Source organism: Arabidopsis thaliana (genome assembly GCF_000001735.4).
Source record: "Arabidopsis thaliana chromosome 1 sequence".
Lineage (NCBI taxonomy): Eukaryota > Viridiplantae > Streptophyta > Magnoliopsida > Brassicales > Brassicaceae > Arabidopsis > Arabidopsis thaliana.
Window position 1 is genome coordinate 30,104,267 of NC_003070.9, and position 13,509 is coordinate 30,117,775.

At 38.8% G+C, this 13,509-nt stretch overlaps 4 protein-coding genes across 15 annotated transcripts; all 4 read right to left on the minus strand.

Moving 5' to 3' along the window:
* Positions 1-563: 563 nt before the first annotated feature.
* On the minus strand, positions 564-4,821 carry AT1G80030 (Molecular chaperone Hsp40/DnaJ family protein). 4 transcript variants are annotated; one of them, NM_179579.4, is made up of 12 exons: positions 4,305-4,821; positions 3,875-3,943; positions 3,595-3,687; positions 3,280-3,401; positions 2,754-2,949; positions 2,304-2,479; positions 2,065-2,194; positions 1,797-1,957; positions 1,598-1,692; positions 1,328-1,439; positions 1,111-1,177; positions 564-984 (listed from the first exon to the last, which is right to left on the minus strand). In NM_179579.4, exons 1-11 carry the CDS (start codon positions 4,605-4,607, stop codon positions 1,132-1,134), a joined length of 1,503 nt encoding a protein of 500 aa, NP_849910.1. In that variant the 5' UTR covers positions 4,608-4,821; the 3' UTR covers positions 564-984; positions 1,111-1,131. The 4 variants fall into 4 exon arrangements, with proteins under 4 accessions (NP_849910.1, NP_565227.1, NP_849911.1 ...); NM_106652.3 differs by having other exon boundaries at positions 645-984; positions 1,075-1,177; NM_179580.2 differs by having other exon boundaries at positions 758-1,177.
* Positions 4,793-7,018, minus strand: AT1G80040 (ubiquitin system component Cue). 4 transcript variants are annotated; one of them, NM_001334949.1, is made up of 6 exons: positions 6,611-7,014; positions 6,431-6,459; positions 6,041-6,355; positions 5,684-5,849; positions 5,427-5,600; positions 4,881-5,267 (listed from the first exon to the last, which is right to left on the minus strand). In NM_001334949.1, the coding sequence occupies exons 1-4, from the start codon at positions 6,783-6,785 to the stop codon at positions 5,793-5,795; spliced, it is 576 nt and encodes a 191-aa protein (NP_001319423.1). In that variant the 5' UTR covers positions 6,786-7,014; the 3' UTR covers positions 4,881-5,267; positions 5,427-5,600; positions 5,684-5,792. The 4 variants fall into 4 exon arrangements, with proteins under 4 accessions (NP_565228.1, NP_001320896.1, NP_001319423.1 ...); NM_106653.3 differs by lacking the exons at positions 5,684-5,849; positions 6,431-6,459 and having other exon boundaries at positions 4,793-5,267; positions 6,615-7,018; NM_001334950.1 differs by lacking the exon at positions 5,684-5,849 and having other exon boundaries at positions 4,793-5,267; positions 6,431-7,018.
* A 212-nt stretch (positions 7,019-7,230) lies between these two features.
* APT2 (adenine phosphoribosyl transferase 2) lies at positions 7,231-9,744 on the minus strand. 2 transcript variants are annotated; one of them, NM_106654.3, is made up of 6 exons: positions 8,905-9,744; positions 8,715-8,825; positions 8,119-8,211; positions 7,861-8,010; positions 7,656-7,714; positions 7,231-7,516 (listed from the first exon to the last, which is right to left on the minus strand). In NM_106654.3, exons 1-6 carry the CDS (start codon positions 8,993-8,995, stop codon positions 7,442-7,444), a joined length of 579 nt encoding a protein of 192 aa, NP_178122.1. In that variant the 5' UTR covers positions 8,996-9,744; the 3' UTR covers positions 7,231-7,441. The 2 variants fall into 2 exon arrangements, with proteins under 2 accessions (NP_178122.1, NP_001320554.1); NM_001334951.1 differs by having other exon boundaries at positions 7,234-7,516; positions 8,715-9,223.
* A 438-nt stretch (positions 9,745-10,182) lies between these two features.
* AT1G80060 (Ubiquitin-like superfamily protein) lies at positions 10,183-13,379 on the minus strand. 5 transcript variants are annotated; one of them, NM_001334954.1, is made up of 6 exons: positions 13,063-13,379; positions 12,717-12,816; positions 12,539-12,638; positions 12,363-12,445; positions 12,032-12,288; positions 10,183-11,956 (listed from the first exon to the last, which is right to left on the minus strand). In NM_001334954.1, the coding sequence occupies exons 1-5, from the start codon at positions 13,256-13,258 to the stop codon at positions 12,036-12,038; spliced, it is 732 nt and encodes a 243-aa protein (NP_001320236.1). In that variant the 5' UTR covers positions 13,259-13,379; the 3' UTR covers positions 10,183-11,956; positions 12,032-12,035. The 5 variants fall into 5 exon arrangements, with proteins under 5 accessions (NP_001320236.1, NP_001319424.1, NP_178123.1 ...); NM_001334952.1 differs by having other exon boundaries at positions 10,183-10,917; positions 11,001-12,288; NM_001334955.1 differs by having other exon boundaries at positions 11,153-11,173; positions 11,886-12,288; positions 13,063-13,375.
* Between the last annotated feature and the right edge of the window lie 130 nt (positions 13,380-13,509).

Below are 13,509 nucleotides of genomic sequence, written 5' to 3' on the forward strand. Positions count from 1 at the left end.
GACTCACAGATTGTAGCAGCGGGAATACGACTGAGGGAAGCGCGAATCGAGGCGCAATAACGAAACTTTTGAAAAAACAAAAGAAAGAGAGATGAAGGAGACGAGACGAGGTTAATGGGCTTTGGGGATGATGAGCTGATTTTGTTCGGCTCTGCTTCTTTCTTTTTGATCGAAAGAGATTCTCAATAGAGAGAGAGAGAGAGAGAGAGAGAGAGGCTAAACTCTTCTCTTGCGTCTGTTTTGGACCTTATTATTACGGCTAGGGTTTTGAGCTTTTTTTCTTTTCGGCCTTTTCTCTTCACCTTTATATTTATCATATATACCATGTTTGGAGGGCAAAATTGGTATTCACTCACATTCCCTCTTCTCCAAAGATCTACTTTTATTTTTTCCTTTTCAGTCGTACCTGTCTATCTGTCACACAAGATTTTAACTTTGCGTTAGTATGCTTTACCGAATATGTAAATTATCTATATAAAATTAAGAAGGAAATCCAATGCAAAAACACACAAAAAGGGAAAAAAGGGAATGAAAATTGTTATAAATGGTACGGGTTGGAAAAGGCATGATTGTACTGCGTCTGCTAGTGCTGGATCTTCTTAATTGTCTTTCTAAATCCTATGGCTAAAAATGCAGCAGCACTGTATATGAAAAAATAACTCGAGAGGCTTCGTAATTTCTGATAATCATATGTCATAAGTACACAAAAAAATAAGCCTTCTCTTGGATACTTTTCTTTTTTTATCATCCACGTAACATGTTCCATCAACACATGCAACCATTTCCTCAAGACGACTCCATCAAACACCAATGACCAACCAAATTAAATGGAGCGGTTTAGTAAGAAACCCTTCAATTCTCTCACTTCTTTTTTTACCAAAACCAACTCGATAAACCGGTTGTATCTCTCTACTACTATTTTTAGAACTAGGGGCAGGTAGAGGAGAACCGCCCTCTTCTCACAATCTGTGCATCAAATTGAAACTGAAAGAAACCAAAAAAAAAAAATGTGTTGTTTTTCGCAACAGACCCTCACATTAACAAATGAAACAATGAACTTTTCCACATTGGTACCATGAATTCTGCGGATAAAAAGCTTTAATGCAAGACCTGTTAGTTGAAGATGGATCTCTAGAGGTTATCTCTCAGCCATTTTAGAGCTCCATTTGCGACAGACCTACAAAAAATAAAGTAGCACAACTTTGTTTGAGAATGAAGACATTATGTGCTTCTGATTTAAGAACACAACAAGAGCTAAACAATCCACTTATATGACTTCAAAGGAATAGAAATCAAGGGCACAATCTTTTTTATTAAATTAGTTTACCCTGCAAATTCTTTGATGTTATTCCACAAGTAGTTTTCTTGCTCCGGTTCTTCATTTTCCTCCTTAACTTCATCTTTCTTGTTTTCTGAGCCACTGGGTGCAGTGCTCAGAGCTGAAAAAATAAAGGCAACATACTCATGACGGACTTCATCAATGTATACGTGTATCAAATAGTCTCACATCGATGCCGATGCACAGAAGATACAAGAGGTTCCATTAATATTGGCATACAATCAAAGAGCCCTCTTTATTAGAGATTTGACAACTTACTACTGGGTTGCTGAGGCTTAGCACGAGTTCGTGAGCGGTTGCTGGACGTGTCCTTCAGAGATGCAAGTTCCTCCAGCAACTCCCGTTCTCCAGCACTGTCCGTAGGTCCAGAAAACGAATTGAAAGAAGGTATCGACAGACTCACAAAATTTTGTTTGGATTCGTTAAATAAGCCACAAGACAGTTCAAACGGTAATACCTTATTTGATTTGGTACAGAAACTTTGACTGTAAACAAGTGGTCACCGCGGATAGACGGTCTATTCAGTTTCGGTACTCCTTTCTTTGCCAGGACTAGCACATCACCAGGTTGTGTACCTGGAGGTATCTGCAGTTCAGTGTCTCCTTCAACTGTTTTCACCTACAACGATGTTTTAGATTAATCATAAGATGAATGGTAAATTGTGAGACTATCAACACGTAAGTAGAGTGTACTGCTTATACATCCAATACAAAGAACTAAATCACCTTAACAACAGCACCCAGTATAGCATCAAGGTAACTGATCGAAAGGGTAGATAATAGGTTTATGCCATCTCTTTCAATTCCCCGGACATCTTCAACATCAAGATATACATACAAATCTCCTGGAGGGCCACTAGTGGAAGCAGAAAGTCGATTACCAAAAATCAGAACCATTAAGATCATATAACAGAAGGAATGGTTTTCTACTGGTAATTTATCAATCGGTAATTTTCTCAACATACCCTCTGGGACCAGAATCACCTTCTCCGGCGACTCTAAGGATGCTACCTGCACTAACTCCCGGGGGAATTTTGACTTTGATGCTTTTTTTTATACGCACACGCCCTTCTCCAGAACATTTCCGGCAATTTTCAGAAATCACCTCACCATCTCCACCACAGTTTGGACATATAGAAACCTAACGAGACCACACACATAGGAAATTTATAAGGAGGTAGTGTTACCAGCAAAAACAAACTTTCACAAACAATAAAACCACAAACTGGATTCAACCAAATTCCGAGCGAATTCTCACTTATGCACTTACTACTAACCACAAACAGATTAGTTTGAGTAAACTACACATTGACATCAACTCTGATGCTCCAATCAGATGCCATTTCTGACATCGACTCGAATTAACTGCAACAGAGATAAAGCAGACAGAACGGAAAGAAATCAACTGCACGGACCTGTGAAAACATGCCAAATGGTGTTTGCTCAGTTCTCATAACTTGACCCCGCCCACCACAAGTGGAGCATATTCTCATCTTGGATCCTGCTTTTGCCCCGGTGCCAGCACAAGCTTCACATGTCTCCAGATGCGTAAGATCAAATTCTTTCTCAGATCCAAAAATAGCCTCCGAAAGTTCTAAGGTGATGTCATACCTAAAACGCAATAGAAACAAAAATGCAAATTAATCACTTTTGGTTTTTCTCAAAGCTTATGCAGAACATGAAGAGCAAGGAAAAACTCCAAAAGAAAAAGCAAGCGAGTGGACATACAGACACAAACCTCCTCTGCTTGCTGATTCAAGCCCATGGTAGTAGAAAATTTCAGGACACATGGTAAGTTAGGAGACACTAACAATATTTTTAAGGTAATGATTGAATGGTATCTTATCAGCAAACAGTGAATGTTGTTATGCTACCAGAGAATAGAGAGGAAATCCTTTGGCGGTAAGTCAATAAATGCTTTGTTTCCTAATAGAAACTCACCGTAAATCTTCACCTTTGGTAACCCTACTGCGGCGGGTTCTCCCAAAATCAGCTTGGTCCATCCCGGGAAATCCACCCATACTTGCACCAAAGAATGTCTCGAAAAGGTCAAAGGGATTTGACTGGTTGGAAATGTAAGAGGAAGTAAATGTCAAGGACAACTATCGGACAAGCACAGTAGCTAATGGCCAATGCACACATCAAATCAGGTTTCAACATCTAATGCATCAGCAAGAGAAGAAACGCACAAATAGTGCCCTAAGCTAGCCAGTCATGGGTATGATTAAGCATAGCCAGAAAAAGATGAAGTGTTACCGTGTAAGGACCAGAAGCTCCTCCTACTGTACTCTTGACACCGGCTTCACCATATTGATCATATAATGCTCTCTTTTGCTCGTCTGATAGCACCTGACAATGTTGTAGTTCAGTAACCATAAGGCAAAATAGCTGACAACTCATGTTATAAAAGCAAAGCCTTGTAATCATGCAAGCTAACAAGTAACAAGAAAAGAAAACCCAAAAAAAGTGGTGATAGGACAGGAAAAGATGACATGAAGAGAATCGAACTGGGGGGACCTTAGCTTTTGGTGCATACCTCATAGGCAGCACTGATTTCCTTGAATTTTTCAGTTGCTCCGGGTTCCTTGTTCACATCGGGATGATACTAGATATAAAAAGTTGATAATCAGCTGAGATCATAGCTCAATAAGCTTGAAATAAAGTAGAAAACTAAAGCAGAGCTTGATGTTGAGTAGATTAAAGTAATAAAAATTCAAATAATATCATGTTCATGTGGAAACAAACAATTGATTCGTTGACTCGTCCTAGTTTGCACAACACAACCGTTTACAGACCCAGAATTAGAGAAAATGCTAACATAATCTCCGGATGCATAATTACTTGGATGATCAGGTTTTCACATTGGCAATTTCGGCGGCCGTAAGTAATGTCATAAGCGGGAGAAATTCACAAAGCAGAAAAACGAATTACAAAGAAATAGAAAGGATGAGGAGGAGGTGGTAAACCTGACGAGCGAGCCGTCGATAAGCAGCTTTAATCTCCTTGTTATTGGCAGATTTAGAGACACCGAGAGTGGCGTAGTAGTCTCCGGAAGTAGCAAATACGACGAGGGAACGGCCCCGTCGATTTCGATAAGGCGTAGACGAAGAAGACGAAGATGAAAGCGACAAGAAGCTCTTGTGATACCTGAAATTGGAACCGCCGTCGGAAAAGGCAGAGAAATTAGAAGAGAGGGAACGGGGACCATCGGCGGCGGCAGCGAAGCAGAGAGAAGAGGGGATGAGGGAGGGAGAAGCGAGGGCAGCCATTAGAGACAAAATGGAATCAAACGAGCTTCTCAAGCTACCAAGAGGACGCGGAGAAGCTTGGCAACGGGCATTGTTGAGAGATGATGACGATGATTCCAAAAGCGTTTTAGGCTAAAGAGAGTGAAATTCGGGATTTTGTGGTGCGAACCTCGCTCACGTGGATTTTCTTCCTTTCTTTCCTTTTTATTTTTCTCTTCCATCACTTCTTTTGCCGTAACCCAAAAGTCTCGTTTGCTTATTTCTTACAGGTAAAATCATTCATTCATATCATATACTACTAATGGTTGATCCGATTCGAATTTTCAGAACAATGTCAAATTATACAGCCCTATGTACCAAAACACATCCTTGATTTCCAAAATAAATGCGCCTGAGACAAACAGCAGCAAACCAAAGAAATATATAAAAAAAAAAGGAAAGGAAACAGAATGTTTGTTTGTCCTGACTACACAGTATTACAATGCAAAAGCACTTTTGTTTTGTAGTTTGATATCGCTCTCTCTCTCTCTCTCCCTCTACTTTCGTTTATTGCCTTCTCCTCCTCTGCAAGTGTCCTTGTCTTCTTGGAGAGCTTTAGAAGACGTCCGGATTGAATCTTGCTGGCATTGAGTTGCCATGTTCCACTTGCTGCAGCTGCATTCTCAACGCGTAATTGTTCACCTGCATTTTTTCTACCTTTTGTCATTCACTCTTTCTTTTATGAGGCATCATCAAATTCTAACAACATCTGTTTTTGGTTCAATTTTAAAACAACCAACACCAGACCATTCAAAGCAATAGCAAGGGATATGCAGAAGCTCTCTATCGCCTAAGGCTTACCTCCAGATTTCTAAGCTTTTCCTGATACTGAGGAACCAGTTGCTTCAAAAGTCCTAGCTGATGGTTCGCATCCTCCAATGCCTTCTGCCGCTCATGCTGGATAGCAACAGCACGTTTGAGGACTGTGTTGTCCTTCACCAAGGTCTCCACCTGTTGCTGCACTGCCACTTTCTCCTGTAAAATCATATGAGATTGTTATTTTGAGACAAGATATGCCAAAAATACTAAGAAGAGATTGTTACTAAGAACAAAATTACTATGATAACTTTATTTCCCCCATTGAAAAACAAACCCTCTTCAGATATCATAGTTAATGCAGAACAAATGGACGATGATTGTCCTTTCACAGTTGATTCCTCATTGCCATTATACATAATTGTGTTTAGATCCAACAAACTTGTAATCAGTGACGAGCGTATGCACCTACATAAGAAGTAACTAATGGTTCAACCTATGTCCTACAGCAACTGAAACTGTCTTCCATGCCCAGAGCTCAAAGAACAAATATGATTATCACTATTCATGGTCTGATAGCCAGTATGTATGCACAAGGTGCATATGTAAGGGTATATTTTGAAAGAAACACATTAAGAAAGATGCAATGCTTTATTTACCTCTTGGAATTTGTTTCCAGCTTCTTCACGAGCACGTGCACTTAACATCTTCTCTAAGGCCTCAAGGACTCTTGCTGCACGTACTTTTGCATCATCTGTACCAGACGATTGTAACACTTCCCTGACTAACAATTCAACCCAGTCATCACCACTGGTCGGGGGGTTTCCACCACAAACGGCATCAGTTTCCTGAGTAGCAGCACCTCCTGCGGCCAATTCTTCAGCTTTCTTCTCCTCAGAAGATGCGAAAGAGTATAAGCTCTTCATAGCAGCATTAAAATCACTTCCATTATCTTCTAGTGCCTTGACGAGAACCTGAGAAAGACTTGCAAATCTAGTTAAACCCTAGATACTGTACAAAATTTACTTACAACCAATCGCATAAAGAACCTGTGCAACCGAGACGTGAATTTTCGATGCTCAATTTACAGGCGGTGAAGAAGAAGAAGAAGAGAGATATCGGAGACAGATGCGTAATTTGAGGTCAACAAATGCCTAGTCAGTGAGATTTCTAGTACAAGATGCGAACAAGGTAAAGCTAGATCTGTGTGGATTGAATAGAAGGAAGACCTACCGTGAGTTCAATATGAGGAAACGCAGAGTGAAGCTGATCGAGCGATGAGGAAGGAGGAGAGGACCAGATTGGAGAATTGGAAGGCGAAAAACATCGGAACCTCTTAGAAGAGGGCGGAGAAGAATTATCGTCGAAGTAAGATCTCTTGGTTCCGCAATATACGGCAGACATGGCCCTGGCCGTGAAAACCAAAACAAGAATTGACAGCTGATTCGATCCAAACGCGATAAATTAGGGTTTAGGGAGAAGGAGAAGAAGAAGAAGATGACTCTTGAAGAAAGAATCTCCGACGATCGAGAGAGATTGAGGAAGGAGCGTCGTAAGAGAGGTTTCGTATCTAAGAAAATCTAATCGGGTTTTAGGTTTTCGATTGGGTTTCCTTTTCTTTATCTTAAAGGCCAGGCCAGGAGACCTTATTTTACCCTTTTTATATACAGATCTTTAAGCGGCAGGGGCTTTCTCGTACTTTTGTTAATCACATGGGCGCGTTGCGTTGCGCGTGAAACTCCCTGCCAACGTTTTTTTCTTTTTTCAAATATTTTGTTTATCTGATAATTCCTTTTTTGCCCCCTTAGTAAAGTTATCTAACAAACAATATGATGTATATTATTTATAAATTCTGCCATGTAAATCACTAGAAAATCGACTTGAATTCATTCATCTGAAGAACAGTGGTGCATAATACTGCATACCTTCGTATTCCGAATTTCATAGTAACTAGCATGAATCATTCCACATGGAGCCAATAGAAAACAAACAAATCCTTAGTTACAAAATCGATTAAACCGATTACATTATTTGTCATAATCGTTGAATAGAAAAGGCTTTTATAAGGTTAATTCATCAAACTGGTTTGGTTCCACCAGAACGTACAAAGGCTTTCCCTTCAGCTTACACTGCCCCTACATATCGTAGACAATGAGTTATTTTATTATCTTCAAATGTATGGGCCTATAGCGCCCATTAAAGCCCAAAATATTATTGACGCGAATTTAAAAGACCTTCAACTTATGCAAACGAACAAAGTAGGTCATATAGTACCTTAAACTTAGGCAAACCAACAACGCATGCACACTCTACAACTTCGGCCCCGGCACGCTCTAAAGTGCATAGAAGAGACTCACTTTTAGTTCAATAATTATACTCAGATATAATATACAACTTCTTAAGCGTAAATATATAAATCATCTTGTTTAGCATGTAGCATTCATTTTCTAGCTAATGAAAGTAGAAAGATATTATTTACCCAAGAGGTTAATGGAAGCAGAGAGTGTCCCACCAGTGGCAACTAAATCGTCGATGATGAGAGCTCGTTCCTCCGATTTGACGGCTTCTACACTCATCTCTAGACAATCTCTTCCATACTCAAGTTCGTACTCTTCGCTTATCACTCTCCCTTTTTTAACATCACAATCAATAGTATCCTTCAATAACACTTTTTCTATTCCATCAAAATGTACGTTTTTGTCTGAGAAGTGATATGTATGTATATTACTAATCGTACCGGGTAGTTTTCCCGGTTTGCGTAGTGGAACGAACTTGGCACCTATGGCTAACGCGATGGGAGGTCCAAATATGAATCCTCTCGCCTCTACTCCTGCATACATCAATCTATGTTTTTAGTATTTCTTAGACATTTCTAATTATGTTCCAAAAAGGTTCACTAAAAGACAAAAGAAAAAACAAGAGACAGACTAACGACAATAATAAAGAGTAAAGGGATAAGTAACTAGTCACCAACCACACTAGACAAACTAGTATGTGAGTGTAAAATCATTAATCCATAAAAGTTGTCTATTTGTTTATTCAATCTTTTCATATTGGCTGATATAATTACGCTTCGGATTCTATATGTCGTATATTATAAATTTAATAATCTATATGTGCGTTGCCTTCCAAGCTGAATGCTTCTCTTAAGGATATCGTAAATTAATCAAGAATAAATAAAGAAATGTGTTGCCTTTCAAGCTAAATCAATAATTAGCCGGTTTTGTTCGTGTGTGTCGTATTTGGCAAAGACTAATTAAATAGCGACTTAAACTATAAAAGAAGGCATCTAATAATCATGAGAAAGTTTAAAGAAAGGAAAGTGAAAGGAACCGGCGACGAGAGAGATGTTCATGTGCTTGTAACGATCAACGAAGATGTCGACGACATGTTTAAAGGCAACTGGATCCAGCAACAACGTTGTTATGTCCTGAAACATGATCCCTGCAACACAAACACACTCTAAGCTTAGTTAGTTTGTAAGCTAAAAGAAAAACTAAAGGCAAAGAAGAGAAAAATGGACCAGTCTTGGGGAAGTGAGGAATGACACGAATGGCGTCGGAGATGGCCTTTAATCTCGGGTCTCCCTGCAACCCATTCTCCACGGCAAACATCTCTCACTCACTCGTGCTTGTGCTTACGTTTGTCTTGGTGTTTGTCGAAGAAGAAGAGAGAATGGGGTTTGCTGTATTTATGATAGCATTTATATTGATAATTCTTCCTTTCTATCTCTATCTCTCATTTATTTCCTTCACCCCACTCATCGTACGTCTCCATCCGAATTTGTTATTTTTAATATATCTTTTAAAAATTGAAATATATAAAGAATAATCAAATTAAAGCTCACTTGTAACGACCACTTCATAGTGGTTGGATAGATTTACTATGTAAATTGAGAACCAAAGTTCAAATATCTTAGATTCTATCCAATAATGGTTGACTATATATAGATTTCATGTTAATATGATTAATTTTGTGGGTTCTAGTCTTCTAGATCAAGGCTTTTGTGTGATGGATTTTTACCAAAAATCATAAATGTGTTGTGGTATTGATCTAACGAAATCGATATTCTGTGCCAGCACAGCATGCACGCATACTTGTAAAAATATACAGCGAATCTTTCTTTACCAGAAAATCAACAAATCTTTCTGGAAGATATGAAATTGTAAACTCGAGCATTTATAGTAATAGTGGTTATGACCCATTTATCTCTGTCTTTCCATAAACAAATCAATTTCCAAAGAAAGTTGTAATGTTAAAAGGGGAGAAAACGTTGATTCAATGGTAAAACCGGTAAAGAAGGTAAAAGAGGAGCAAGGAGGGTCCAGATGTGAGTGAGAGTAGGGAGATAGATAAAATAAAAACGTACGAGTGCCTATTTCGACTGTTGAAGCGCACGCCTGCTCTTCTTCTTCTTCTTTTTGTTTGATTTTCAAATCATTTCATTACTTTACTATATTTTGTGCCCCACCTATGTTATTATGTATGCCGTTTTTTCAATCACAAGTAGAGATTTGGTTGGCTTTAGATTTCGTCTAGATATATGGTTTAACATTTTAAGCTCCGCACTACTACTACTACTAGTACTACTTCTTCTTACCATATAATTTGAGATAAGTGATTACATCACCAGTTCCATTATACGTTGTAAAACAGAGAAGAAAAGCAAAGTGGAGACGTATTAGAAAGCTTTCATTTTGAAGCATCACAGAAATACAAGAAATAAATCTTATAAACAAAAGAAGCCTATAATTGGATTCAAAGATATATAGCTGAAAACAGATGAAGAGGCAAAATCAAAATCAATCAGATGAGACTATTATCCTTTTCTGTCCACTAGTCGGATCTGAACCAACTTATGCTTTTCATGATTTCATCTACATACACACTATGACTCTAGATCATTAGACACGTCACTCCTTATATTTCACAATAAAACGACAACAACACTCAAACTCGATTATTGTAGTGGTCTTTCAAATCCAACTTCAAAACAGAAAAGAACACAACGAATACATTCGTAAGCGGCCGAGTTGCACCTATCTATATCCTTAGATGTTAGGATTTTTTTACTGAAATATCTAATTGGTCAGTTTATTTCAAGATTTCTAAACGGTAAGTAAAGAAAAGGAAAAATGGTTGAAAGAAGAGATGATGAAGTTTGAAAACGAAACACAAGGAATGCGTACCTCACAAATATCTTTCGTGCAGTTAATTTCAAAAGAGACAGAGAAGGACACCAAATCTTAGGAGGACAATCACTACCCAAGATCTCCTCTGCCTCTCTTTCATTTACTTCCAATAATTTTTTTTTTTTTAAAGACATAAAAAGGATTGAAAGAGAGGGACTTGACCATGTGACTCTGTGCTCTCCTCTAACAGTAACATCAACTCTAATCAAAATGCCAATCAAAGATCCCACTTATTTGCGTTTTTTACTGTTGGCAGATAGTGTAAGTCACTGTATCCACTATCCTCTCACCTTTTGGTGTTACAACTTGTAACTTACAAGTCCAGTGCATGCAGGACAATGAGACTATCACACATCCAATATTAGATTAGACCCACATGCTGAGATCCATCAGTCATACCAATTTTTTTAGAAAGTAGAATCCTGACCTGTAACAACCTCAGTGGCTGTGCCTTGGGGATTACTTTACTTTATTGAGTGGTATACTCTTCGTGGATCACAGAATGCAGAATAGACGAGAATGAAAGTCTTCAAGCCTGGCTATAGATTGACACTCACTGTCTACTTCTGCACTTGCTTCCACCGTTTCTGCATTTTTTCACTTTACCAGCCAAGAAAGCAAATACAAAAGAACAAAAAAACAAAAAAACAAAAAGTTTATTATGAAGACAAGAACAAAACCCTTACACTCGTCCAAGAACTAATCCGATCATTAAGAGCCAAAATTCGATTGTTTATCTAAAGACAAATCTCTCAGAGCGGATTCTTCACTTTCTCAAGATGTACAAGGAAACAATATTCTCAAGCTCAAAACAACCTGAGAAAGTGGTGACCAGCTTACATCTAACATTAATTCAATGAGATCCTGGTTCATTGGTGAAACAAACTTGAAACTACTAGGAAGGTTTCAATCGAATGAAAACATTAAATTAGATGTGAACCATATGGCACCCTATGAATCCAGATTGTCAACAAGTTAACTTTATACACACAGACAAATATGACAACGATAGACAGTTTTTACTTTTTAATAAAACAGAGGCAAGAAGATGAGCATATGCTAGTGGTGGGGCGTGTCATTCTTAGATTCTCGGGTGGAACATAGGTTTGACCAGCAAAATGGTGAGGCCAATTATTGGGCTCAGTAGGTTGGTATGGGTTTAACCATTTTCAGCCTATATAAGGTTTACCTTGCCATATTACTTCAAAATTATTCAAAATCAACACAAATACTCAATCCATTCTTGTTTTATCACAAATCAGATGATCTTACTACTGTGTTCTAGGCTGAATTTATGCGAATAAAAATGTACCTTCCTTCAGCTTTCACAATGCATGAAGATAGATATGAAATTTGTAAAACTATGGATCTTTTGATACAATCCTGGACAACAAATTCATAAACCAATAATCATTGGAAGAGATTAAAAAGGGGACATAGGAAGAGGTTGTGACTTACGGATTTACATCTTGGGTCTGCCACCGAAATGCTTCAAAGAAAATCTGGAGGGACCACTGCGACACTCGGGTCCTTTTCTGGAAACTCCCCAACGTCCAGCATATGGCAACCATCCTTTAATTAAGTTAACTAGTCTGGATTCTGCTGCCGGTAACTCGTCTTGTGCTCCTGGATAACACTTCTCAGCTACATCATCCACACCGTTCTGGTTTTGGTTTTGTATTTGGATTTCGTTGACAATGGATGACACATCCAACCTACCATACAAGGATTCTTTAGCAGAGCATTGAAATGCAGAGACGATATAGGAAGATTGTTACAAAGTACTTACTCGAGGTACCGCTTGCAACTCGGGCTCTTGGATCTTTTGTTCATAGGAGAGTGGTCTATCGACAAATGCCTTACGAAATGTAACTGAAATAGAGTGAAAGGGATGTTAAGACTTTCAAAGGAATGAGATTGCGTGCATACGATTCTTATATAGAAGTGAGAAGGAGTTTAACGAACTTGGTCTCCATCATTGAGACCGAGATAACGGATGCTAGTCTTGTCATTGACTAATCTCTGGTCTCGATAACACAAGCAAAAATGACCCCAGACGTGAGACCTGTAGGCAAAGATCAAAGTGAACGACTGTACCAGAAAGCTTAAGCTGTGAGAATTTTCATATGAAATGATGATATACCATGAAATCATGCCGTGACCTTCCAGAGGAGAAATGGTGAATACTTGTTCCACAGCTCTTTTGAGCTCTGCCACTGAGCAATCCTTTGCAACTTCCACATCTATTGATTCGTTGGAAACCATTTAACTTCTTGAGAGGCCAAATCAGAAACAGTAACCAAAAAACTAGTTGATACTTCATCCAAAATTATGTCTATTAAGGCTCTTAAACAATGATTTCTAACAGCAACAAAAAATTCCGGATTAGAGATCGATTAGGGTATCACCAACTGAGGGAACCGTTGAGCTTGATTGTAAACTAAACTCTTAAAATTGCTATTTCGGAAACTGGATAAGCAAAATCGTACCGAAAAGGGAGCCGTTGAGCTTAACGACGGAAAGCTTGATACGACCCTGAGGAGGAAGTTTCAGGTAGGAAGATCTCCGTCCAGAAATCGAACCACCGTCGTTTAAAGCAAACGATGACAAGAAGCGTGGATCTATCAACGACCTCAGTCCTCCACTTCGACGACCGTCCCTAACCGGACTATGCTCTTCTCGCATTGCCGATTCTCCCGGATTTTCACCGACAAGATTCTGCTCTCTTTGCTCTTCTTCTTCAGCCTTCAGGTGACTGTTGAGGAGCTGAGCGAGCGAGCGAGAGAATCGGGAGAGTTTGTTTTCCGGGGAAAAACCGCAATTACTGCTATATAGCTCCCCAATAAATGCCAAAACAAAAAATCAAATTAAAGTTTGTCAATGGGCATCACGGCCCAAATCTAATAATCAAAGGCCCAATAACTTGATTCGACAAT

What these genes read in the sequence shown, in the direction of transcription:
- APT2 (NM_106654.3), bottom strand. Translation starts at nt 8,995, where the DNA reads ATGTTTGCCGTGGAGAATGGGTTGCAGGGAGACCCGAGATTAAAGGCC. An exon ending in TCCTCACTTCCCCAAGACTG is followed by an intron (nt 8,826 to 8,904) that starts GTCCATTTTTCT and finishes TTTGTGTTGCAG; the next exon opens with GGATCATGTTTCAGGACATA. An exon ending in TGCTTCCATTAACCTCTTGG is followed by an intron (nt 7,715 to 7,860) that starts GTAAATAATATC and finishes TATGCACTTTAG; the next exon opens with AGCGTGCCGGGGCCGAAGTT.
- AT1G80030 (NM_179579.4), bottom strand. Translation starts at nt 4,607, where the DNA reads ATGGCTGCCCTCGCTTCTCCCTCCCTCATCCCCTCTTCTCTCTGCTTC. An exon ending in GGTGATTCTGGTCCCAGAGG is followed by an intron (nt 2,195 to 2,303) that starts GTATGTTGAGAA and finishes TGCTTCCACTAG; the next exon opens with TGGCCCTCCAGGAGATTTGT. An exon ending in TCTGTACCAAATCAAATAAG is followed by an intron (nt 1,693 to 1,796) that starts GTATTACCGTTT and finishes ACCTACGGACAG; the next exon opens with TGCTGGAGAACGGGAGTTGC.
- AT1G80060 (NM_001334954.1), bottom strand. Translation starts at nt 13,258, where the DNA reads ATGCGAGAAGAGCATAGTCCGGTTAGGGACGGTCGTCGAAGTGGAGGA. An exon ending in GGTCACGGCATGATTTCATG is followed by an intron (nt 12,639 to 12,716) that starts GTATATCATCAT and finishes CTTTGCCTACAG; the next exon opens with GTCTCACGTCTGGGGTCATT. An exon ending in GTCTCAATGATGGAGACCAA is followed by an intron (nt 12,446 to 12,538) that starts GTTCGTTAAACT and finishes ACTCTATTTCAG; the next exon opens with TTACATTTCGTAAGGCATTT.
- AT1G80040 (NM_106653.3), bottom strand. Translation starts at nt 6,785, where the DNA reads ATGTCTGCCGTATATTGCGGAACCAAGAGATCTTACTTCGACGATAAT. An exon ending in TTCCTCATATTGAACTCACG is followed by an intron (nt 6,356 to 6,614) that starts GTAGGTCTTCCT and finishes AGTCTTTCTCAG; the next exon opens with GTTCTCGTCAAGGCACTAGA. An exon ending in AAAAGCTTAGAAATCTGGAG is followed by an intron (nt 5,268 to 5,426) that starts GTAAGCCTTAGG and finishes GAAAAAATGCAG; the next exon opens with GTGAACAATTACGCGTTGAG.